Source organism: Pelobates fuscus, chromosome 4, assembly GCF_036172605.1.
Source record: "Pelobates fuscus isolate aPelFus1 chromosome 4, aPelFus1.pri, whole genome shotgun sequence".
Lineage (NCBI taxonomy): Eukaryota > Metazoa > Chordata > Amphibia > Anura > Pelobatidae > Pelobates > Pelobates fuscus.
This window is the reverse complement of record NC_086320.1, coordinates 332029540-332054274: the sequence shown is the minus strand read 5'-3', so window position 1 is coordinate 332054274 and position 24735 is coordinate 332029540. Positions and strand designations below refer to the sequence as shown.

Genomic DNA, 24735 nt, shown 5'->3' with positions numbered 1-24735 from the left:
GCTTAAAGGGTGCTATCATCAGAAAATGTAATTTCATAAATCAGTTTTAAACCAATAATCAAAATATAGTGATATTGGTTTCATCTAATTTAAAAGAAGTTTAGCTGTTATCAATACTTAAATATATGCTGCCTGTTGGGTTTGGAGATGGCCATTTTAAAAATGAAACTTTATTGTTACTGAAATACTGAAAAAAAGAGTCTTCAGCAAACATGTGATGACAATATCTAATCGAATTTTGTGATTGCAAACTTTCTCACAGCTTTTCAATGTGCAAGTACAAGGTTACCCAGCAATTGTAATTATTGCAGTTGTTGATTAACTGTAATAACTACCTTGCAGGGTTAACACCACTTCTAGTAGCTGTCTACCAGACTGCCACTACAGGTGACTTTTGGTCGCCAAACTGATGCTGGACGTCCTTACGCTCTGCATGAGGACCCCCGGGGTCATCTAAAACTCTGTAGGAAAGCATTGAGAAATTAGGTTGCTCGCCTGCTAACCTTGGCTGAGGAGGAGCGGAGGCCGAGGGACATCGAAACTGGAAGGGTTTTTAACCGAGGGACATCGAAACTGGAAGGGTTTTCCAGTGCCAAGGGGGTTGAGGGAGGGTGCATTGTAGGCAATTATAGTGCTAGGGAAACAACTTTGTTTTCCTAGTACTATAGTTTCCCTTAAAGATTTTCAGCTATTTGCGCTACAGTAGCTCTTCTGTGTGGTCAGACCAGATAGGCTAGTCTCTGTTCCCCACATGCATCAACGAGCCTTGGCCACCCTTGACCCTGACTCAGGCTTTACTTTGTTTCTTAACTTGCACCACTTTTGGTAGGTAATAACCACTGCATTCTGAGAACACACCACAAGACTTGCTGTTTTGGAGATGCACTAACCCATTGTCTAGCCATCACTATTTGACCCTTGTCAAAAGTCACTCAGATCTTTTAGGATGATGATTTGTCCTGCTTCCAACACATGAAATTCAAGAACTGACTGTTTACCTGTCAGTGGTTTTAATGTTGTGGCTGATCAGTTTATAGCCTGTGCTTGCAGCATCAGCAACCTTTTCTGGGAACGCAGATTTACAGAGACCCGCACAATAGATAAAATATGGCAAGTTCAACTATTTTTCTAATGCACACAGGGAGGCCCAATAATCTAAATTATTACTAGAACACTATAGAATAGGAATGTGTTTGTATTCCTAACATTATAGTTTAACTTTAAGGAGAAATGTAATAGTAATATTGCAGAAAATGTATTTCTCTGGAGTGTGTGGCCTATGTCAGTGGTTCCCAAGCCAAAGCTAAATGGGCCAATCAGTGTACTGTAAAATAGTATGTATATATTTTGCAGTACACTGATAGTCTCATGTTCACACCATTTGGTGCACAGATCAATTGAGAAAAAGAAACCAATAGAAGGAAAAAGAGGACTAGAAACAATGAAAAATCTGTATTTTTATGCTATATATTTATGATATATTCTATAGAAATTTATATTTTTTTACTGTTCCTCCTTTTTTCCCTCCATGGGTCGCAAGCTTCTTATTTGATCTATGAATAAAATTAACATTTAGTGGCTGTCCTCTAACCATTAATCGTCTTTTTTCAATGGATGGAACCCCAAATCATGAATCGATCAAACACTCTTGCCCATTGCACAAGCTGTTTGTTTGCTTATACATCTATGTGATGCTTCAGAGATACGAAATTCAGATAACCCACCGATCAGCCTGAACTCGGACAAACTGCAATGTGGGCAAAAATTTATGCATGCGTCAAATAATGTGTTGATTATTTTACTTTCCGAACACACGGCACATTTCAGTTCTGTGTAACTATAGCGTACTCTCTGTAGACTGTAAACCTGTCTGAGCAGGATCTTCGTCGTCACTTGTTCCTGATTGTTCCACTCACAGTTCATTTAAAGCCCTACTTCTCCTGTGTAAAAAAACAAAACAAAAAAAAACAACAACACATAAAATCTTCTCATACCAGTAACCTTAACCCCTTAAGGACCAAACTTCTGGAATAAAAGGGAATCATGACATGTCACACATGTCATGTGTCCTTAAGGGGTTAAATCTGTTTGGCTTTTGCTAAAAATAAAACTGAAATTCACATTTTCTCCAATGTCTAGAGCAGTCAAACCATGCCAACAATACCTCTTGGAAATCCTGGAAAAAGCTTTCCTGCAAACCAAAAAAGTGATTATCGCACAATACTGTATCTGTCAAATGGAAAGTGAGAAGTTATTATAACATCTTGTGTTTTTGTTACCAGCTCAAGCAATTTACTTTGTTCCATTATTTTCTCGCTATCAATATGGAAGGTCCAGTACTGTCGGCAAGTTGGCACTGCACTTCTGCCGGAGCTCCGGACATCCCCTGGCATTGCCCCTTCTGTAGGGGCACACTATATTAGTATAGTAGCACACGCCTTAACTGTAAAGCCTGTGTTGTGTGTATAGATTTTATAGTCTATTTGTACATAGATTTCATAGCCTCTGCAGCACAACATAGGGTGGTAGTAGATTGTTGTATTACTCACAACAACCAAGGTATCCACTCTATCTTATTTATCTAGGCCAGGCTTCCCCAAACTCCGGCCCTCCAGATGTTGCTGAACTATAACTCCCATGATTCTATGAATCAAATAAATAGGCTGAGAATCATGGGAGCTGTAGTTCAGCAACATCTGGAGTGCCGGAGTTTGAGGAAGCCTGATCTAGGCTTTATGAATCCTGTGGCTTATTTTAAAATAGGCACTTTAGATTGCTTAATGACATTCTAACTCAGTTCTCCTATAGAGTGTAGTTTTCCTTTTCTGGCTGAGGGTAATGGAAGTTATAATTTTACTTTTAAGTTAGAGTTTCTAAGGAGATCAATGCCTCTACATCTTATTCACACACCAATCGAAACTATTGACAATGTTACGTACTCCCATTCGGTTACGTACCATGCTGTGATCATTTAAAGGACCACTATAGTGCCAGGAAAACATACTCGTGTTCCTGGCACTATAGTGCCCTGAGGGTGCTCCCACCCTCAGGGTCCCCCTCCCTCCGGGCTCTGGAGAGAGGAAGGGGTTAAACACTTACCTTTCTCCAGCGCCGGGCGGGGAGCTTTCCACCACCTCTCCTTCTTCCTCGCGACGTCATCGGATTTTCACAGTGAGAAGCACGCAAGCGCCTCTAGCGGCTGTCTCTGAAACTGCTATGTTTATAAAAAAAGGGTTAACCCTAGATGGACCAGGCACCCAGACCACTTCATTAAGCTGAAGTGGTCTGGGTGCCTATAGTGGTCTTTTAACTTTGTTATGTTTAACCATGGGCCTTGACTAATAAAGCCTGGAGTGTACATAGTAACTATTGTTTTATTTTTTTTTATTTTTTGCTACAGCAGCCACTCTGCCTTTAGACCCTTAGAATATACTGATTTCAATTGTGATTATTTATTTACCATTTAGGAGGTTTCCCATTTAGAGTTTTTTTTATCTCCTATGTTGTATTATCCTTTTCGGTTATTACAGTGTATCATTCAGGAGTACACTAACTTATATTAAAATACTATGCTAGCAGATGTGTAAATATATGTATACATATTAAAAGATTCAAATACAAAAATGACCCCTCCCCATTTCTATCAATAGAATCTTGGCCACTGGGCAGTAGAGAGCGGGGAGTGTTCCCACTGTTTTATCCTGTTCTGTGTAACAGCAACTACGGTGACTGCTGTATAGTTGCTGTGATTATATTTCTCTTTTGTGTGCTTCACTCTTTTTACCTACTGGTGTGCTGCCAATTAATCTTATTGTGCGCTACTTTGCTAAGCAATCCCATGCAAGGCAAATTAGGGAGAGGGAGAGATAGGATGGTTTGAGAGAAAGATTGTAACTTTACAAAATGGCCCCTCCACATACTTCTTGTCACCGTGTGTACTCCGAGAATTGACTGACAGGAGAAAGCAAAGAACCCTCTCACAGGAGGTTCGCTATTTAAGATGTTAACACTTAAAGGTAACCTATCCTGACAGGTTTGCTTTAGAGTTTAGAGCAGGGGTACTCAAAAGGTAGATCACTAGATGTAGAACTACAACTACCATGATGCTTTGCATGCCTTTGGAATGACAAAGCATCATGGAAGCTGTTGTTTTAATACATCTGGGGATCTGCTTTTTGAGCACCTATTATTTAGAAGATTTAGTGGACCCCCCACACCTCGTATTTCATAAGAATGTCTCTTCCTACTACTGGCCAAGCTTCATGAGATTTGTAATTCAACATCAGCTCTTCCAATTTGCCACTTTGTGTTCACTATCAAGCTTTCAGTTAGTGTTTCTTTATTGTGTGTATTCTTGTTTTCAATTACTCTAGTTTACTGGTTATTAAAATATATGCATATTTGTATTTTGCAAGAATGTTTTAGTTCTTCTTATACATTATTCTCTTGCTTCAGATTATACTATAATTTGTAGGATGTTTTTCTGTAACCTGGCCATTTATTTCATGTGAATTGTTATCTCTTGATTAAGCCCTTTCAGAAGATGAATAGCTGTGATATAACCAAAGCAATGTTTATAGTGTTCATGGTTTCTCTCTAAAGATGAATTCTGGAGTTCCCTGGGGGGTAAGAAGCAATACCAGACATCCACTTTGCTGCAATCTCAGCTGGCAGATCATCCTCCGAGGCTGTACGGCTGTTCAAACAAGACAGGGAGATTTGTGGTGAGTTGGAATTTTCTTTATAACATGTTAATTGAAAGTTTGAATTTATATATTCATATAATAGTTTTTCTGAAATAATTCAGGTACACCAGTCTATCTTAAAAACATTTACAGTGTGTACTAAGTGCAGAAGAATCAACCTACCCTCAGTTGAGATTTGAAGTGTTTATTATATTATATATGGTACTGTCTGTATGCTAAGTACATCTGTGAAGGATTTTTCATGTATTTGCCTGTGGGCCCTCAGTTAAACCTTCTCCCTGCTGTTTAAATGCCTGTATCTGTTCAGTTCAATATGTATGTACCACTTTAAGAACATTTTTCAAAAGTTGACAGTTGGCAGTTAACTCCTTGAGCCATTATTAAATTGGCAGTTGTCTCCCTGAATGGTGTTTCTTCTGGTTACTGGGGGATTTGGGATATTACCTTCTATACCAGCGGAGATCTGGGGATTTAATATTGCAGTCCCGTTACAACTGGTTGGCAGCGGCGGGATTTTCCCTTCTACTTCTGTTACAACAAGCTTTCCAAGCAGACACTGGGAACAGTGAATGGACGGCTGGTACACCCTGCTTAAAAGAGATACACTGAAAGAGCTACTGGAAGCCCGTGGAAGGATTGCTAGCAACAAAACCAAGCAGGTCATTATAGCAGAGTTAATGGAGCTAGACCGAGAGAACTTGGTTGCAGCAATGCCAGCTGTACAAGAGATGGAGACACCAGTGATTCAGGAGGAGGAATCACCAGCCAACAAAGAAATGAGGGAGAAACTAGCATGGTTCGGTCCGAACCCAACGGCTGACATTATTCTGAAAGTAATGAGCCTTTTAGCGGAGGAGGCTAAACAAAAAAGAGACGCAGAGCTACAATTAAAACTGGCAGCGGTCCAGCAGGAAGCAGCACACTCCCCAAACAGTGAGTACAACACAGCGGATACAAAGAAAATTCCATTCAGCGCTTTTAAAGCTTTTGACGAAAAAGACTGTGAGATTGATAACTATTTAGCAGATTTTGAGCGGCAATGTAACCTGCACCGGATAGCTAAGGAAGAATGGGTTTCAATATTGTCAGGAAAGCTGTCAGGCAAAGCCTCTGATGCTTTCCGGGCTGTACCAGAACAGGAGATCCATAGCTACGCCAGGGTTAAAGAAGCACTCCTGGCCCGTTATGCAGTAACCCCAGAGTCCTACCGACAGAAGTTCAGGGACTCACGCAAAACCGCTAAAGATTCCTACGTGGAATGGGCATGCCAGTTATCCCTGTCGGCCTCGAACTGGGTTAACAGTAGCCAGGCCGCCACCGCGGAGGAGATTTTGCAACTGATACTCCTGGAACAGTTTTACAACCATATCCAGGCGGATGTCAAAGACTGGGTGAGAGACCGCAGGCCCCTGTCTCTACCAGAGGCCGCCAAGTTGGCGGATGAGTATGCGGATACTCGCAAAACTAACCAAGTCGCACCACGGGTACAACCTCCAAAACCTTCAGTGCCATCACACCCACCAGCAGCCCGATACCAACCCCCTAACCGACCGGTGACTTCTAACTCTCGCTACCCACGACAGGATGTCAGCGAGCTACGTTGCTTCCGGTGCCGACAGCTGGGTCACATCCGACAGAATTGCCCCATGGTCAACCACACCAGGTCAAATTGGTCTCGACCTGGGTACCAGCAACCACCAGCAGCAGCCCATTGTGTAGATTCGACTTGGGGTCCCAAGGAGCTGGGTCAGGAAGAACCATTGGGCACCCTTTACGAAGCCCTCATGGTGCAATCCACCGTCACAGACAATCGGAAACACCATTGCCAACTGGTCATGGTTAACGGCAAGACAGCACGGGGATTAAGAGACAGTGGTGCGACCATCACGCTAGTACAACGACATCTCATTAACGCATCGGAGAAGCCGGGGAAATCAATTGCTGTGAGAGTGGCAGGGGGGGGAGTGTATCGCATTCCTACCGCACAAGTACACCTGGACTGGGGTGCGGGAGCTGGCAAAGTTCAAGTGGGCGTAATGAAAGACTTACCCTCTGAAGTCGTGTTGGGCAATGACATTGGGCCCCTGACTTCGGCATTCGCCTCAACCACCGCTCAAGAGGCCCACGCAGTAACCACCAGAGCACAAAGTCGCGCTGCCGAGAGCCACCCGCTTCCTACTGAGACCACGGTAAGCCAACCCGACCTACCCCTGACTATAGAACCCCTTCCCTGGGACACCCCAGAAGACTTTGGGCGGGAAGTGACCGGAGACCCTTCCTCAGAAAGTATCGAGAGAAGGCCAGGCGGGGAATGGGGGGGTTAGAGAAGGAACAGTTTATCTGGGAAAAAGGCCGCTTGTACAGGCTCACTGAGACACGGGTTAACACACCTGGGCCTAGGCAAAAACGCCAGCTGGTAGTTCCACGGAAATACCGGCGGGAGTTATTGAGAATTGGGCACGACGTTCCTCTGGCAGGACACTTGGGAATACGCAGGACGGGATATCGGGTAACCCAGAACTTTTTCTGGCCTGGGGTATCCGATGACGTCCGGGCGTATTGCCAGACGTGCGAGATATGTCAACGCATAGGTAAGAAGGGAGACCACCCAAAGGCTAAACTGGTCTCCATGCCCATAATTGAAGAACCGTTCACGAGGGTAGCCGTGGACATCATAGGACCCTTGGCCCAACCTAGCCGCTCCGGCAAACGTTATATCCTCACAGTGGTAGATTACGCCACCCGTTACCCCGAAGCGGTGGCCCTTTCTAACATACAGGCTGAGACGGTGGCAGATGCGCTAGTCCGGATATTCTCCCGAGTGGACTTTCCCAAGGAGGTACTGTCCGACCAAGGTACACAGTTCACGGCCGAGGTAACCCAGCAGATATGGAAAGTCTGTGGAGTTAAATCCCTGACTAGTTCCCCATACCACCCCCAGACTAATGGCCTGTGTGAACGCTTCAACGGGACACTAAAGCAAATGTTGAAGTCGTTCACGGGGGCGTACAAGGATTGGGAGCGGTTCCTTCCACACCTTCTCTTTGCCTACCGAGAGGTGCCGCAGGAATCAACCGGATTCTCACCCTTCGAACTCCTATATGGGAGGCGGGTGAGGGGGCCTTTAGATCTTATCAAGGACCACTGGGAGGGTCAGACGGAGATTGAGGGGACCCCGGTTGTACCTTATGTGCTGGAACTGCGGGACCGCATGGAGGAACTCGCCCAGGCGGTGCAGGGAAACCTCCGGGCGGCCCAGCAGCGTCAGAGGGTATGGTATGACCGACGGGCTAGGCACCGGAGCTTTCAGATCGGCCAAAAAGTCATGGTGCTAAGACCGGTCCGAACAGACAAGCTCCAGGCCGCCTGGCAGGGCCCCTACAAAGTTATAGGGCAGATATGCGACACCACCTACACCATAGCTAGCTGCGAGGATGAGGATGTGAAGCAAACCTTTCACATCAACATGCTTAAGGCCTATCAGGAACGGGCAGAGGAAGTGACCGCTATCTGTGCACCAGCAGGGGAAGACACAGAGACACTACCTCTTCCCGACCTATTGGGCAGCAACGAAGGGAGGACCCAGATAGAGAAAGTCCAACTAGGCGAACAGCTGGGACCACAAGAGAGGGCTCAAGCTGTCCGCTTGCTAGAAACCAAACAGGCCACATTCTCTCAGGAGCCTGGGTACACACTCCTAGCCGTCCACAAGGTGGAGACTCCAGGGCAAGCACCCCTGAGGCAGCCCCCTTACCGTATTCCGGAAGCAGTCCGAGAAGGGATGCGGAAGGAAATCGATGAGATGCTTCGGCTAGGGGTAATAGAACACTCGGAAAGTCCTTGGGCCTCGCCGGTAGTCCTAGTACCAAAGAAGGACGGGACAACCCGCTTCTGTGTGGATTACCGGCGACTCAACGACAAAACAGTTTCTGACGCCTATCCAATGCCGCGGATGGACGAACTGCTTGACCGTATCTCTGCAGGGAAGTATCTGACCACAATTGACCTATGTAAGGGATATTGGCAGATTCCCCTAGCAGAAGATGCCATACCCAAGTCTGCCTTCATCACCCCATTCGGCCTATACCAATTCCGGGTTATGCCATTCGGGATGAAGAACGCCCCGGCCACCTTCCAACGGATGGTGGACCAATTACTGGGAGGTCTCCAGGACTACGCATGCGCCTACCTGGATGACATCGCCATCCATAGCGATACCTGGGAAGCGCACCTAGAACATGTAGGGGTAGTATTAGATAGGATAAAGGGGGCCGGGCTGACCTTGAAACCAGACAAATGTCATTTGGGTATGGCGGAGGTACTATATTTGGGCCACCGAGTAGGATGTGGTAAGCAACGGCCGGAGCCGGCTAAGATCGAGGCCGTTGCCAATTGGCCCACTCCCCAAACCAAGACACAAGTCATGGCTTTCTTGGGCACAGCCGGCTATTACAGACGCTTTGTACCAGACTATAGCGCCCTAGCCAAACCCCTGACCGACCTGACCAAAAAGAAGTTACCCCGACAAGTCCTGTGGTCCCCGGAATGCGAGGTGGCTTTCCAAGCACTAAAGAATGCTCTTGTTAATGCTCCAGTGTTGGTTACCCCAGATCCTAACAAAAGGTTTATTGTCCACACAGACGCTTCAATGTTTGGACTGGGGGCAGTACTAAGCCAGATCGGAGAGGATGGGGGAGAGCACCCGGTGGCATACCTGAGTCGGAAGTTGTTGCCAAGGGAGGTCAGTTATGCCACCATTGAGAAGGAGTGTTTGGCCTTGGTATGGGCACTCAAAAAACTCACACCCTATCTCTATGGCCGGGCCTTCACCCTCATCACGGATCACAATCCCCTAGTTTGGCTCAACCGGGTCTCAGGGGATAACGCCCGTTTGCTGCGCTGGAGCCTGGCGTTACAGCCCTATGACTTTACTATTCATTATCGCCCAGGCAAGCAAAACGAGAATGCTGATGGACTGTCGCGCCAAACGAACTTGGCCTCAGATTAAAAACTTTGGAAAGACCCGTCAACCCTATTGGACCAGGAAAGGTCCAACCGAGTTGCCGGAGCAGGGAGAAAAAGGGGGGCCATTGTGAAGGATTTTTCATGTATTTGCCTGTGGGCCCTCAGTTAAACCTTCTCCCTGCTGTTTAAATGCCTGTATCTGTTCAGTTCAATATGTATGTACCACTTTAAGAACATTTTTCAAAAGTTGACAGTTGGCAGTTAACTCCTTGAGCCATTATTAAATTGGCAGTTGTCTCCCTGAATGGTGTTTCTTCTGGTTACTGGGGGATTTGGGATATTACCTTCTATACCAGCGGAGATCTGGGGATTTAATATTGCAGTCCCGTTACAACATCCTTTTGTTTTTCTTGCAATTACATATGTGAAATTAGATTGTGCTCTCTATTATCTGTAACACTAATGATATTTGTATGTTTGAAATTGTGCAGTCGACTAAATAAAGAATTTAAAATACCAACAAAAAAAAAACACATTTGGTAAAAGGAACATTATAGTGTCAGGAATACATATTTGTATTCCTGACACTAAAATGCTGGTGTGGCTGTTAAGGTCTCTGGCCTCACTCCGATTGAGCTGAAAAGGTGTTTTACTCACCTCTTTTCCCCATAGCATGACTGACTCTGCCTCCATTGCTGAGATCATCACACTTGATGATCTCAGCCAATCCAAAGCTTTCCCATAGGAAAGCATTGTGAGACCATTGCGCATGCGTGGCAAAACTGTGCCAATCAGCATCTTCTCATAGGGATACATTGAATCAATTAATCTCTATGTAGAGCGTTAAGCACCTCCATGCAGAGTGTGGAGACACTGAACACCAGTGCTGCCCACTGTGCAGCACTGAGACAGGAAGCACCTGTAGTGACTGTCTGAATGACTGAAAAGGCAGTGTTTACAGTGCTAACCTTTCAAGGAAATACTATAGACACCAGAACCACTACATTAAGCTGTAGTGGTTCTGGTGACTATAGTGTTCCTTTAATTGAACTATGGACATTTTTAAACAATTTTTTCTATTGAGGAGTCTTATTGCCAAAATAATCTGTCATGGTGAGTTGAGAATTTTTTAAGAAATTACTGGCAGATGTCACTGGTGACCATACCAAATAAGCTCAACTGGTACCAGGTGCCCCATGTTTGGGAACACAACCTCTTCCATATATATTCAGGAGACATTCCAGAGGTAAACTGAGCAACTTCATTCTCTGCCAGAAATGGACAATGGGAGCTTGATGTAGGCTTTGCTGAGCTGAAATAATGTCCTTTTTTGGTGAGCAATAAAGATGTTTGCACACCTACTGTTTGCCTAAAATGTAGGCCAAAATAACACAAGAAAAAAATATTGCTTGATTGAACTAGAGCTTTTTTTCTAACTTGGCTATTTGTTTAATGTGAGATTTATCTCACTGTTTAGACAGTAGACCACACAAATATTTGAATATGTTTTGCATGTCATAGGAAGTATTGCCAAGCAACAAGTAACTAATTACATTTGTTAAAACTAACTCCATAATTTGCCAGAAGCTGCATGTTGTTAAAATATAGGTTACAAGCATTGCAATTGATGGATGTTCACTGACCATATTTACATATTTAGGTTGAAGAAGTCCCTGGAGAGTTTACACAAGAGGATTTAGCAGAAGATGATGTCATGCTGCTGGATGCATGGGAACAGGTGAAGTTTGAAAGATTTTAAATTCTATGTTTCAGCATTGTCACTTGCGAGGTATCTGCATTTTTTGCCAAGATCACCCAGGTAACACATCCACTTATATGTGGTCTCCCACCTGAGTGTCACCATCTTTGCAATCTTCATCTATTGAGCTACCAGGAGACCCATCGTATTTCTTCTCTTGTACATGTTCTGACCAATTGCATATAGGCCCAGTCTCATCAGTAAGCCTCCCATATAGTATCATGTGTAAGCAAATACCAAACTATCAACTGTTAATGTACTAGAACTCCCATAAGCACTTACTGTGTTTTAAATACAGTTAACGGTTAATGGGGGTTTTATTATCCCAACATGCAGCAATCTGTTTTTGATTACCCTGCTTTATAAGGTATATTTAATAAATGTTGAGGTGCACAATACTGATTGCATACCTATCAACGGCAGAAGTATGGAATCAGTACACGGTTTGATGGCACTATATTAGGTCCTCCAAGTGACAAATCCAAAAAGAGTTGAACCTGCATGAAAAGGGCTGTCCACCCATCATGATGGCCAGTCCCACTTAGGACTGCAGAAGGGCAGAGGGCTTGGGGTCAGTTCTCTAGTGTCCTCAGATCTGGGAAATCAGGGAACATACTTGGCTCCTGAAACCCTGAATTCAGGACTATCCCACTGACAGGACAATTGACATATATAAAGATAAAATAGCAACCGTGCATGAAGACATGTTCATTGCACATTACCTGTAGCAACTGACTCAAGCCTATCTCTGTAAAAGAGCAAACAATTCTCACAATAACGTAGCTTTTTCATCCATCGCTGTGAACCCATATGCAATGCTTTCATTTTGTATTTTTCACACTTAGCTATTCCTATGGATTGGAAAAGATGCCAATGAAGTTGAAAAGAAAGAATCTTTGAAAACAGGTATAGAAGGTTTTTGTTTTGTTTTTTATAATGCATTTTCTTTTGACAGATTTTATTTTGCAAGATGATGAAATGGCTAGAAAATAGTAATCAGATGGAATTCACTCAGAAATCCATTTTTAAAATACTTATACCCGCAGCTTGACGTCTAGGGGAGATTTGCCTGTGTAAAGTTAATGAGTGTTGAAGTTCCACTTAATTGTTAATGTTTATTGATCTTGTTACTACTACTACTGTGCATTACCTGTAAAATCAAATAGAACAGCACACAGGGGAGAAATTATGTTTACAGCCACAAGCCTACACCTCTTCTCTCCGTACATTTGTATGTGGTATAGTGACAATAAAGTGACAGTACTAGTCTAATATAAAAAAATATATGCTCTTATTTAATTGTAGTTTGTTTATGTAATGTCTAGTAACTTGGTCCAAACTCACCTCTCATTTAATAAGGTCAGAAAATAGTCAATTATTCCAGTAGTACAATAGTATGGTACAGGCATAGGCAACCTTCGGCACTCCAGATGTTTTGGACTACACCTCCAATGACGCTTTATCAGTATTATGGGTGTAAAAGCATTATGGGGGATGTAGTCCACGACATCTGGAGTGCCAAAGGTTGCCTATCCCTGACATAGTATAACAGTTTTAAAATATATCCTGCACAACCTATTGCAGCAAGTTCACCGAGGCTGTAAATATAGAAAGAAGCAGCAGTATTAATGTAAAGAGTGGCTGAATAATGTACTATGCAATGGCTATATAACTATACTATGGCTGAATAATGTACTATGCTATGGCTATATAACTATACTATGGCCGAATAATGTACTATGCAATGGCTATATAACTATACTATGGCTGAATAATGTACTATACTATGGCTATATAACTATACTATGGCCGAATAATGTACTATACTATGGCTATATAACTATACTATGGCCGAATAATGTACTATACTATGGCTATATAACTATACTATGGCTGTATAATGTACTATACTATGGCTATATAACTATACTATGGCCGAATAATGTAATAGTAGTGAAGAACTATTTATTAACTATTAAAGAAAAAAAAACAACAGAAAACAAACTAAACATAGAACATAGTGTGACTTTTTTACTCTACTGAATTTTATAAATGTTCTAATCTTGGTTATATGGAAACCAGGTAGAAGACGTTTTACATATGTCTAATACATGCTTTAAGTGACTTGCAAATTTGTAATTTTTATAATATGTATTAAAAACGGCTGGATAACAGAAAACCAAAAAACAAAACATATCAGTTATTTTTCATGTTCTAATAGCAAAAATGTATGATAAGGTCCACTTCTCTAGCTTACTAATAAACAATTACATTTGTTGTCATTTTTTCACATCTTTTCAGCCAAGCAGTATATTGAGACGGACCCTTCAGGAAGAGATAAGGGTATTCCAATTATAACAGTGAAACAGGGGCACGAGCCCCCAACATTTACTGGATGGTTCTTGGCCTGGGACTCTGCAAAATGTTGAGACCTTGATGGACCTTGTAACACAAACAACAGTAATATCTGTCGAGCCATTGTTTGCATTGTTATGTTTTGCAGTATGTCTGTTTTATATTAGCATGCACATGATATAGCCCAAATTCATTGAGTTGCACTATTACAACCCTTTGTGTTCCAGAGAAGCAGTGAATATCTGGAACTTTTACAATGTATACTTCAAATATTTCACAATGTTATCAGTTACAGCCATGTGGATTATTTGTGTTGGTCCTGACATTACAACCTTGTCATCTTAAGGGGCATCCTTTACAATCAACTCACTGCCAAACTCTACACATCCAGCCTTGGTTTAGACCTAATTATTAATCTAACTATTGAAGGTCGGGTCTGACCCTAAACTTTTCCTGAGAGTTAATCCGGTAAGTGATATTAGATTAAAAGTTAATTGCTCCCTTCAGAGTCACGTAAAGACTTAACGAATGGCGCACAATCGAAAGGGTATATAAAAAAAATCTCACTGGTGAAATTTTAAAAGGGAAAAAACTTATGCATTTCTGGGTATGCTGTTACTTTTGAGTTACCCATGGATTTTTTTACTCTGCACTATAATAGATTTTTGTTAATGAATGAGGCTCTATTATCACAAAAAAATAAAAATGGGAAAAATCACATTGTGGATACTTTCGATAAACACTGTGTTTCCTATTGGCACAATGTATGCTGTTCATGTTTTGGTAATATTGCTATTGCTACAAGGTTTTTTTATGCATTCTATTTTAATTTTGCATTTAAGACATTTACTTAAAATGTTGTTGTTATTAATTGTCATGGTTGACTTTTTAACTGAGCATTAAAAAGTGATTACAATTTCTGTAGAATTCTGCATTCTCATATCAATGTATTGTGTAGTTTCAAAATATAAGATTAATTATGACAATCACGTTTTATAATAATCTAATAAAATGTGCGATTTTTATAGCGCTTTTCTCCCTGAGAGACTCAAAGCACTTTACAAATATACAAACATGAAGACATAAAAGTTAGGAGTTTCTGATGGTCAGATGAGCGGACAGAATGCCTGATGGAAGACCTTTTTTTTTTTTTAAAAGTCTGTAAGGACGGTGATCGAGTTTTATGAACGAATTTAATACATTCTATCACCTGGTATGGTCTACCAGTATAATTATCCCCAATTCCTATCTACTACCATTAGCAACTCTGAGAATAATACTGTATGTGTAAAGCTAATAGAACATATTGGTAAAAATTGGTTAGAAATATAATTAACCAGTATGCACATGTAGACTTAGAATAGGAGGTTTAGTTACTAAATTGGAATAGTGAAGAACTATAAGGGAATTGCTCATCTGACGTAAGTTTTTGAGCTGGATAATTTTTCAGAGTTCTGCTATTTTGGCCTTACATTTAAAATCCCATTGCCAATTATCTGCAAGCTTTAGTGCATACATACCACATATTTCCTTTGATAATGTATGTATTACTCATGTGGTACCTCTGATGGGCCTGGAGGTACTAAAATGCTCAATTAAATTAAATGATGTCTAAAATCTTAATTCTTTGAGTACCTGTTTACAAGTGGTATATAGGTATTAGACTGTGAGTTTCAAGAGCATTCCTCCCAATATTTTAAATGGTCAAAGAAGGACACTTTAATGTTAGGAGTGTGACTGGAGGTGTGACCAGCGACGTGATTGTTCTGAGAAATCAGATTTGACTTATTAATAAAAATGGCTACAACTAGAATGTAATATCAAACAATAATAATAATAATAATAACTATGTATCTTATTTACACAGACCGATTTCCAATCACATTTATTGTAGTTTAAAATCACATTACTCTGAGTATACACTCTGTTATACACCCAGATACACCAATAATATAGAGCTCCTAGAAAAGAGCAAGCTTAGGATAGAAGAAAGGGACACTGGGATTTGTATCCAAAATGGGGACTGCACTTCCTGAATTAGGACAGTTTGATGCTATGGTAGAGGTGTACTGTATTACTCTTAATTGACTTCATGTATGTCACTGCCAATTGATTACATCGGAACTCATGTAGGCACAGAATTCTCATGCTCCCCCCTCTAATTCCCCATCCCTTCCAAAGTAGACCCTCCCTGGACTGATAAGGAAGGGGGAACATGACTGATGCAGAGATAAGGGGATGGGACAAGAGGGATACATTGTGACAAAATGAGGACCGGATATATAGGGGACCGCTGGGTGAGGACTTACCAGTCATCTAGGAAAAGTGCAGGGATCCTGACTTTCCCACCCTCCCTCTCTAGGGGTTAGTGGAATTGTTGGTCGTTTTCTGTCTCTTCTTGTTTTGTCACAGCATGCGGGAGTCCTGGCCAGCGCAGTCGTAAGCGGAAGAAGGTGCCGAGGAGGCTCGGGGAGTCGCAGCCTGCCGGGAGCTGATGTCGGGGGCAGACTGCTCCGGACTCATGGTTTAACAGGATAGACCTGTCTGTTGGTGAAGAACCCCAACAGCCGACAGTGGTGAATAGTTGCTGGAATTGATTATCAATAAAATCTGTGGCCGTTGCCCTAACCCAACTTAACAAGGTGGGGGGTTGTTCCTGGGGGTAGTCAGCAGTTATAAAAAACAATATAGTCAAAAAGGTAGACCTAGGTGGAAAAGAGGAAACTCCCCATCCCCACACTAAGTCGACCCAATAGGAGGCCCCTCCCTTCAGTAATGCTTCAAGATAAAACTTAACTTTTATTATAATTAATCAAAAATAAAAAATATGATGCAAACGCAAACAAACAAATAATACATGGTAAAAAAAGGAAGATTTTTTTTTATAATATAATGATGGGGAGAGCCACAAAAATAACTGCGGGTGTGGACAATAATCAATGGTATAATATTTGTGGTCCTATCAAAAATACCCGCAGATAGAGGTCCAGCAAAAAAGCTCAATAGTTAGCTAGGGTGAGGTATAAGGAGGAGAGAAAAGGGGGGGAAGGGAGAGAGTTAAGTAATACTGGGACTCGAAAAGGTACAGAATCCTGGTGTGCTAGGTTACAAAAATAGAAACAAATAGTATCAAGTGCACATTGATACTTAGTTGCTCTTAGATCCCTGTGTAATAGGATGTTGTACTAAATCATGTTGTTGCTAAAAGTCAATAGAGCTGAATTTTGCAAACTTGTACCAGCTCACTGAAGGGAGGGGCCTCCTATTGGGTCGACTTAGTGTGGGGATGGGGAGTTTCCTCTTTTCCACCTAGGTCTACCTTTTTGACTATATTGTTTTTTTCTCACGTATGTAAGGGTTACCCCCTTGTAAGGATTCCCCTGGCACACTTAGAGGCTGGTTGACTTGTCACTGGCTTCTTTTCTTTTTTGACTTTAGTCAGCAGTTATGAAAAAAAAAAACGACTGTTTTATATGATAAAAAATGTTGTATACAAACATTGAGGGTTTGTGTGCTTGTATGTGAGTGTGTTGTATGTGTGCATGTGTAGTAATGTGTGAAAATGGCTGAGTGCAAGTATATGTGTGTATGTATGTCTGTGTGTGTGTGGCATTCTGTGTTTGTATAGAGTGTGTGTGCAGTAGTGTATGTGTGTGTAAGAGTGTGAGTAGCATAATTTTTTGTATTGTGTGTATTAGTGTGTGTAACAGTCTGGGTAGTAACAATATGTGCATCAATATGTGTAGTAATGTGTGTAGACACTGTGGGTTGCATTCTTGGTATTAGGATTGTTGAATAAAAATTACCTTTGGTTTGATATAGTAGTTAATGCAGCCTGGAGTTGTGTTTAGGATAGCCAACCTTCGGTGTCACTTTATGTACTAACTGTTTCCATAACCACTGATCCCATCCGTAGTATAAATAATGTTGAGGATTAAAGTGCCGTAACTCTAAGCAACATTTTTTAAATAACCCTAGTTTCAGGTGTATTTCACATCCTAAAGACATAATTCGGCAAAAGATTTGTACATCTATTTCAAAATAATTTGTGTTTGAATTGTTTCTGCCAGTTCAACTTATCTCTGCTCATATATTACTGGGCCAATATTCTCTTCCTCTTTTCGTTTTGTTACTATTTCCAATGTTCCTTTATATTATAATTCTATTATTATAACGTTTTATGCTTTGTAAAGCCGATAACAATAAGCTGAGCTGTTAATCACTTCATCAGTATAAATAATAAAAGACAACTTGGAACAGGAACAAAAATCACTGTTACTGGGCTGTTGCAATTGGTTATTGAGAATGCAAAAAACAATAAAATAAGGTGCCAAAATTGATGCATTTATTAATGTGAGCACTTTCACACAAAACACACGATGAAAGGTAAACACAAATTAAATAAAGGAGACACTGATAAGTGTCTAAAAATAGCACTCAAGGGAAAACAAACTCATGCAGATGTGGAAAGTCTCACAAATCATATCATCGCACTTAAAAAATACAGAATAAAATATCCATTTGCGTAGAGGCAAAGGAAAGCACGTCCATTTGGAAGGTTACGCATGTGCACAGCAACGTAAACGTGCATTGACTCTGCAATGGAAGTAGAATATCGAAATAAAAAGTCCTGCAAGACAACTCACAAAGAGAATCGATAAGGTGACTTTAACCCCTCAAGCTGGTAGTTATGGCTGATTTTAGTAACAAATTATCATGTTTACGAGGAAAACCAGAAGTGGTCAACCTCTCTTCCCCTTTATAAAAAAATGACACTGAACATTTCATTCTTTAATGATCAGATTTAAAAATCAAATTTTGTCCAATTTTACAAAATGTGCAGTTTCATGTTAAGTATGGCTTTACCTGCAACTGCTGTTGTGGCACTGCAGGCCAAATGTGAGTTCAATTGTGCACGCAAAAATAAAGAATAAAAAAAATAAAAACAAATTTTGTCCTAAATATACCTCCCTGACCTTTCCTGACTTAGGGTTATTCACTAAAGTGAGAATTCCAAGTGAATTTCAAATTTGAGGTCAAAATTACTGAAATGGAAGCATAACAGAGTTTGAGAATTCTTACAATTCAGCTATTTTGGCCTCAATTTTGAAATTCACTTTGTATTCCCAACAAGTCTCATTTTACTGAATATTTCTGTTTGTATTTTTTGCTGTTCTTACTAAATATTTCCTACACAGTGTTTATTATATCTCCACGCTCCTGTTCCCCCAACCATCATGGCAATGATTTCAGGAGTACTTGGTAATTTTTGAAGCCCAGGATGTCCACAGTTGGTGGAGGGAGCTGGTGCATATTAATATTTTTTTATTCTAAAATATGCAACTGCTTTTTAATGCAGAAGCCTATTACAAAACAGAAGGATTAGTAGTGTAGTGCTTCACCAGGCCACCTAGGGGAAATGATGATGTGCCCCAGGTTACAGTCGGGAAGGGGTGCTTGGGAATAGAATTTACAGCACACTCCTCTATTACTTAGATGGTATAGCAGGGTTCCACTGAATACCTGACTGTGCACCTTGGTCTTGTTTTCAGCTATGATTTCATTGAGCTCCTGAAGAGCTTCAGCATCAAGCTGTGTTTAGAGAACAGGACATAACATACAATGCTGGGATATGTTCGAATATATATCTATATCTCTCTGGTTATAAACAAAAACAAAATAAACCCTGCTCGTTTAGTGACTTCCATCTCTTAGTATTTTTTTTAAAAATATATTTCTACCTATCAGTCAACCAAGAGGTCATTGAGTTTTCTTTTGGGCTCCAGCACCAGGTGGTAATCCTGCTGAGGAATTTTTTATGTAGTTTGGGAAACCATTTTGAAGATGACAGTGCCTTTTAATTTATTGTGAATGATTTCCAGCAGAGGCCACAAAGTGACAATAGTAAATAAATACGTACTTCGTGTTTCCTCTCCCATAACGGTTATGCTTTAAACATTTCCGATGGCAGTCAGAGGCCCTTCTCCACAGAAATCCTGGTGAGAACCCAATTTTGCATAAAGAAGCCTACCAGGTATAACAGCAATATGCCTAGAGGTACATAACACATGCTTCCTGCAACGTTTGTTTACTATCAAAGGACTTACATTCTTTGCTCAGGAACTGTGTACAAGTTCAGGTCTAAGACCCTGAGAGACAAAATGGCCACCAAATGTGTCCCCTGACTGAATGGACACAGGCCAAATCAAAACTTGTTTGTTCCTACCTACCTTCAGTCGGCATTGGTTGATATAAAGAGAAGGCAGATAGTTCAATAGACAAGCCCCCCTCAAGTGTGTTTATTATGCAATTTTACTCTTTTACACTGTTGTTGAGTTAATTTGAGACTTTTAATGTATTTTCTTTCTGTTTAAGCATTTATAATACAGCACAATTTACAGTGAAATTGTTTTATTGTTTGACTTGCATCTCTTTATATATTAAATACATGGTATTACTTCCGTTATTGACACAACATGTTTGTATTCTGCTTTATACTACAGTAAATACAATTGCTAGGTTCCAAACGCATGTAAAATCGGGAAATAAGATACTTAGAAGTACTGTTTTATCATATTCATTCTCTTGATTTACCATCAATAAATATTATTAGTGTAATATTTCACTTTCCCATAAAATACACTTGGATATCTTGTAACCATGATAGAATAAAACAGATGCTTCTTGCATCACTGATTTAATAATTACAGTACATATGACATCAACCAGAAGCCAGCGAAAAGCTGATTGCATATGGAAAAACAAGATTCCTACTGTATATTTTATACTGATTGCATTATGCAAGGAAATAGCTAATCAGTCAATTTTTTTTTGCTTCCATTTTAGTAAACAATAAATAAACAAGTCCCTGAGAAGGTGACCTTTATTTTAAGCGTATTAAATAATGTTTTCCTTAAATTAGCAAAATGATCTTAAAAATTATATTGTGCGTGCTTATGGCTTCATTACTATGCACGAAACACAGAAAACAGCATAACAGGAATTTGGAACCTGTCTCTGTCGATCATGTTTTTTGTTTTTTTTGGATTACTTTATAAAAGATACTTGATTAAAGGAACACAACAAAAAAATCAACAACAGGGAAAGCCTGAGAACTGAGTGTTGACCAACACAATTCTCTTGCCTTTGCTGCCTTGTACCATGTGGGGCATTTTAAGAGTTCCCAGGCGGTGTAAAAAAAAGGCATACAGAGAAATGAGTCAGAGTGTGCCAGGTTTTCGTTTCCATTTCCAAGCATGAAAAGATAGGCTTCCAAAATCTCCTTGGCAGCTCTCGGCCTCAATGCACTTCTGGTCACTGGTGCACAGTGGAGAAAACCTCTTATCTTGGAATCTTGGAATTATTGGATATTAATACGAATTTGACCGGGAAACAGACATGGTGTGGGGTAGCTCAGGACCCACAGGGAGTCATCCTTCAGCACACAGGAAAGTAAACCCATCTGTGAAGGAAACCTCTGGTGAAGCATGGCTTGAATGCCTGACCTTCCCTCTACGCTTTAAGAGGCAATTATAGAGAATTCAATATATGCCAGGCTTTCTCTCTCTTTTTTTTTTGTATTCTTTATTTTAAAAGGATTTTTGGTTTACAGGAAGGAAAAAAGAAAGAAACCACAAATCACATGACGGAACACAGTTGGTGTTTCAAGTAGGTTGGGCTTTCTCTTTTATAATCTATTTAACTTGGCAGAGACACAGACAGGCAGAGACACAGACAGGCAGACAAAAAGCAGATAATGTAGAGATTGAGATATGATATGGACACCTGGAAAAAACTATACACTAGGCAATTCCCTTCCTTCCCTATTTGCAATTCACCCAACACAGTACGTGCAATGCTTAAAATCCCCTTTGAAGAAGCACCGATATTTCATAATTGTTAAACAAGTAGTTTAGAAAATATAATGTCCCCTGCTAGAACCTCCATTGCTGAGATCAGATTGTGGATAGTTGAGCTCCAAGTCTTCAGACACATCCAACTGAGGCATAGATCTCCACGCCTTGAGATGGTATGAGAACCATGGAGATAGGTGAAGATCTGTCAGAGCCTCAGTTACAACTGGGGAGACATGGAACGTTCAAGCAGTTACAGCAGCAGTTATGTTTCTGACATCACAGCATGACATGACCTATTATGATTTAACTGCTAAAGATCACAGTTCCTAAAATGAGTATCTGCATTGATAAAAAAGTGATAAACATGTAAAAGTAGTCTTTATAATTAATATTAATTGTATATGAATATAATAGAAAATTTTCAATATACTTCACAAATCAAAGAATGTATACCATAAATATAAACATAGCAATACCGTTGCAAGAAAAAGTATGTGAACCCTTTGGAATGATATGGATTTGGAATGGTGATGATCAGATCACATTTTATGACCAATTTGTGCAGAAATCCATATCATTCCAAAGGGTTCACATACTTTTTCTTGCAACTGTAAATACAAAATAAAGTATATATAGATAAACAAAAAGTATAGATATATTTTACCATTGAGAAAGGCCATAGGCCAAAATGTTGGGTGTCCAGTGTGCCATACCCTGAGCTCTTGTACATAAGGATGGTTGAACACTGTTTGCAGCATTACTTCTGGTAATAGATATCTATACTTTTTTGTTTATCTATATATACTTTATTTTATTATTTATTGCTATGTTTATTTTTATGGTATTCATTCTTTGATTTTTGAAGTATAGTCAATCTGGACATTTACACCCTCATATAGGATACATGTATGTATATATCTATTGACTTTTTTAAAATAAGAAAATCAATAAAATATATAGTTTTATAATACTTGGTGTGAAGCTGATTATTATTTATTGTATGTATTTTGACCACTAGGGAGGTTGTTCTTCAGGTTTTGCAACCTAATCAATTGTGATATGCTGCATGTGGTTGTATTCCCCTTCTCATACATACACACACACACACACACACACACATTAACTATTTTATTCTGAGCAGGGCAGAAAAGTCATGGGATCCCAGTATTTCCCTTAAACCCAGACAACACCTTGGGTGATGGAAAAGAAGGCAAACCAGGACAGTCATTCATATTGGTTTTATCTAGGAAAATCAAGCAATATGGGATTATGAATTCTGAGAGGGAGCACACTCTGTCAGCATCCTTTCGTTTGTACCAGACAGTTATAATGAAAAGGCAGATTACTGGGTGGGAGGGTGCTATGAGGAAAGGATGGTGTGCTAAGGGGCTATGGTAAAGCAGTTCACTGCTCATTCTCCTATCTTCCAGTCACAGACAGCAGCTCCCTGTCAGAGCAAGTAGAGGAAGAAGATGATCCTCTATCGTAGTCCACCAGGCCACTCTACAGAGAATGAGTTATGGGAAGTGGAAACTCTCTGCACCTATGTATTGCTTGTCACCTGGAAATAGTGCCCCCTGGCTGGTGCACCCTAAAGCAGCCACCTGTTCCACCTTCTGGTAGAGCCAACCCTGCGAGAACAGTTAGCAACATATGCTTGTTGCATTATGACAGAAGGTTTTCCTGAAACTAACTGTCATACAAACTGCAATCTGGCAAGGTATCAAACAGAATCCCCTATGGTACTGTTCCTTAAACATTTGCACATACCATTAAGGCTGGCCCTAACCTCTGTGGACTGTCTACTAATCAGGTATATGGGCCATAAATTCCATGACTATCACCCATGGCTTAATTTGGATGAAAATGGTTAGTTATATGAAATTATACACATGACATGATTAATTTTATTGTAATTTGCACTAGAGCTTAATTAACGCAATCTCCAAATTTGGCATAGTAATGATTAGAATTAGGCTCAGTTTAGTGCATACATTATGTTAGGGGAATTAGGGTCCAAGATATATCTTGGAATCTTGGATATTAATATGAATTTTACCAGGAAACAGACAAGATGTGGTATACCTAAGGACCCATGGACAGTCATCATTCAGCACTCAGGAAAGGAAACCCATCCTGTGGAGGAAACCTCTGGGTAAGCATGGCTTGAAGAACTGACCTTCCCTCTAGGTATTAAGAGGAAAATACAGAGAATTCAGTTAGACGCAGGACTTTCTCTTTTATAAACTATTAAACTTGGCAGAGACACATGCAGACATAGACACAGACAGGCACACACAGAGACAAACAGTCAGATATAAAGATAGACTAGATAGAGTAGATTACAAAAGCAGATAAAACAGAGATTAAGAGATGATACAGATACCTGGTAAAAAACAAAACAAAAACAAAAAATACAGTAGGTAATTCATTCCCTTCTCTGTTCGCAATCCATCCAAAAAAACATATGCAATGCTTAAAATCCCCTTTAAAGCATCGATATTTGATAATTGGTATACAAGTAATTGTGTGAAATATAACACCCACTGCTAGAACCTCCATTGCTGAAATCAGGCTGAGGGTAGTCAAGCTCCAAGTCTTCAGACAAATCCAACTGAGGCATAGATCTCCATGTCATTGAGATGGTATGAGAACCATGAATATAGGTGAAGCTCTGTCAAAGTCTCAGTTATAACTGGTGAGAAATAGAATGTTCAAGCACTTACAGCAGGAGTTATGTTTATGACATCACAGCATGGCATCACCTATTATGATTTAACCGCTAAGGATCACAGCTCCTGAAGTTAGCATTATCTACATTAATATAAAAGGGAACAGTGATAAACATGCAAAAGCAGTCGTATCAATCAGGATAAACTGTATATGAATATAAAAGTAAACTTTGTAATCCCTGTTCCTTTCGTACCTTTTATTTCTCTTAGAGAAAACCATTTTGTATCAATATATCTACTTTTATCTGTTTCAAACATAGTATTCTCTCTATGGTCTTATCATACTAAACCTGATTCTTTTCTTTGCCCACTCCCACACAGTTGTTAATTAACTGTGATTCACAATGTAGTAATTAAATCCC

General features: G+C 40.4%; 1 protein-coding gene across 1 annotated transcript in view; it reads left to right on the top strand.

The window, feature by feature from the left end:
- SCIN (scinderin) overlaps nucleotides 1-14705 on the top strand; it is a 97561-nt gene extending 82856 nt beyond the window's left edge. The window contains exons 13-16 of the mRNA XM_063452415.1: nucleotides 4603-4724; nucleotides 11332-11409; nucleotides 12276-12336; nucleotides 13732-14705. Of these exons, the coding sequence (XP_063308485.1) occupies nucleotides 4603-4724; nucleotides 11332-11409; nucleotides 12276-12336; nucleotides 13732-13859 (389 nt within the window). The 3' untranslated portion in view covers nucleotides 13860-14705. The remainder of the gene's footprint in view (nucleotides 1-4602; nucleotides 4725-11331; nucleotides 11410-12275; nucleotides 12337-13731) is intronic.
- The last annotated feature ends 10030 nt before the right edge of the window (nucleotides 14706-24735 follow it).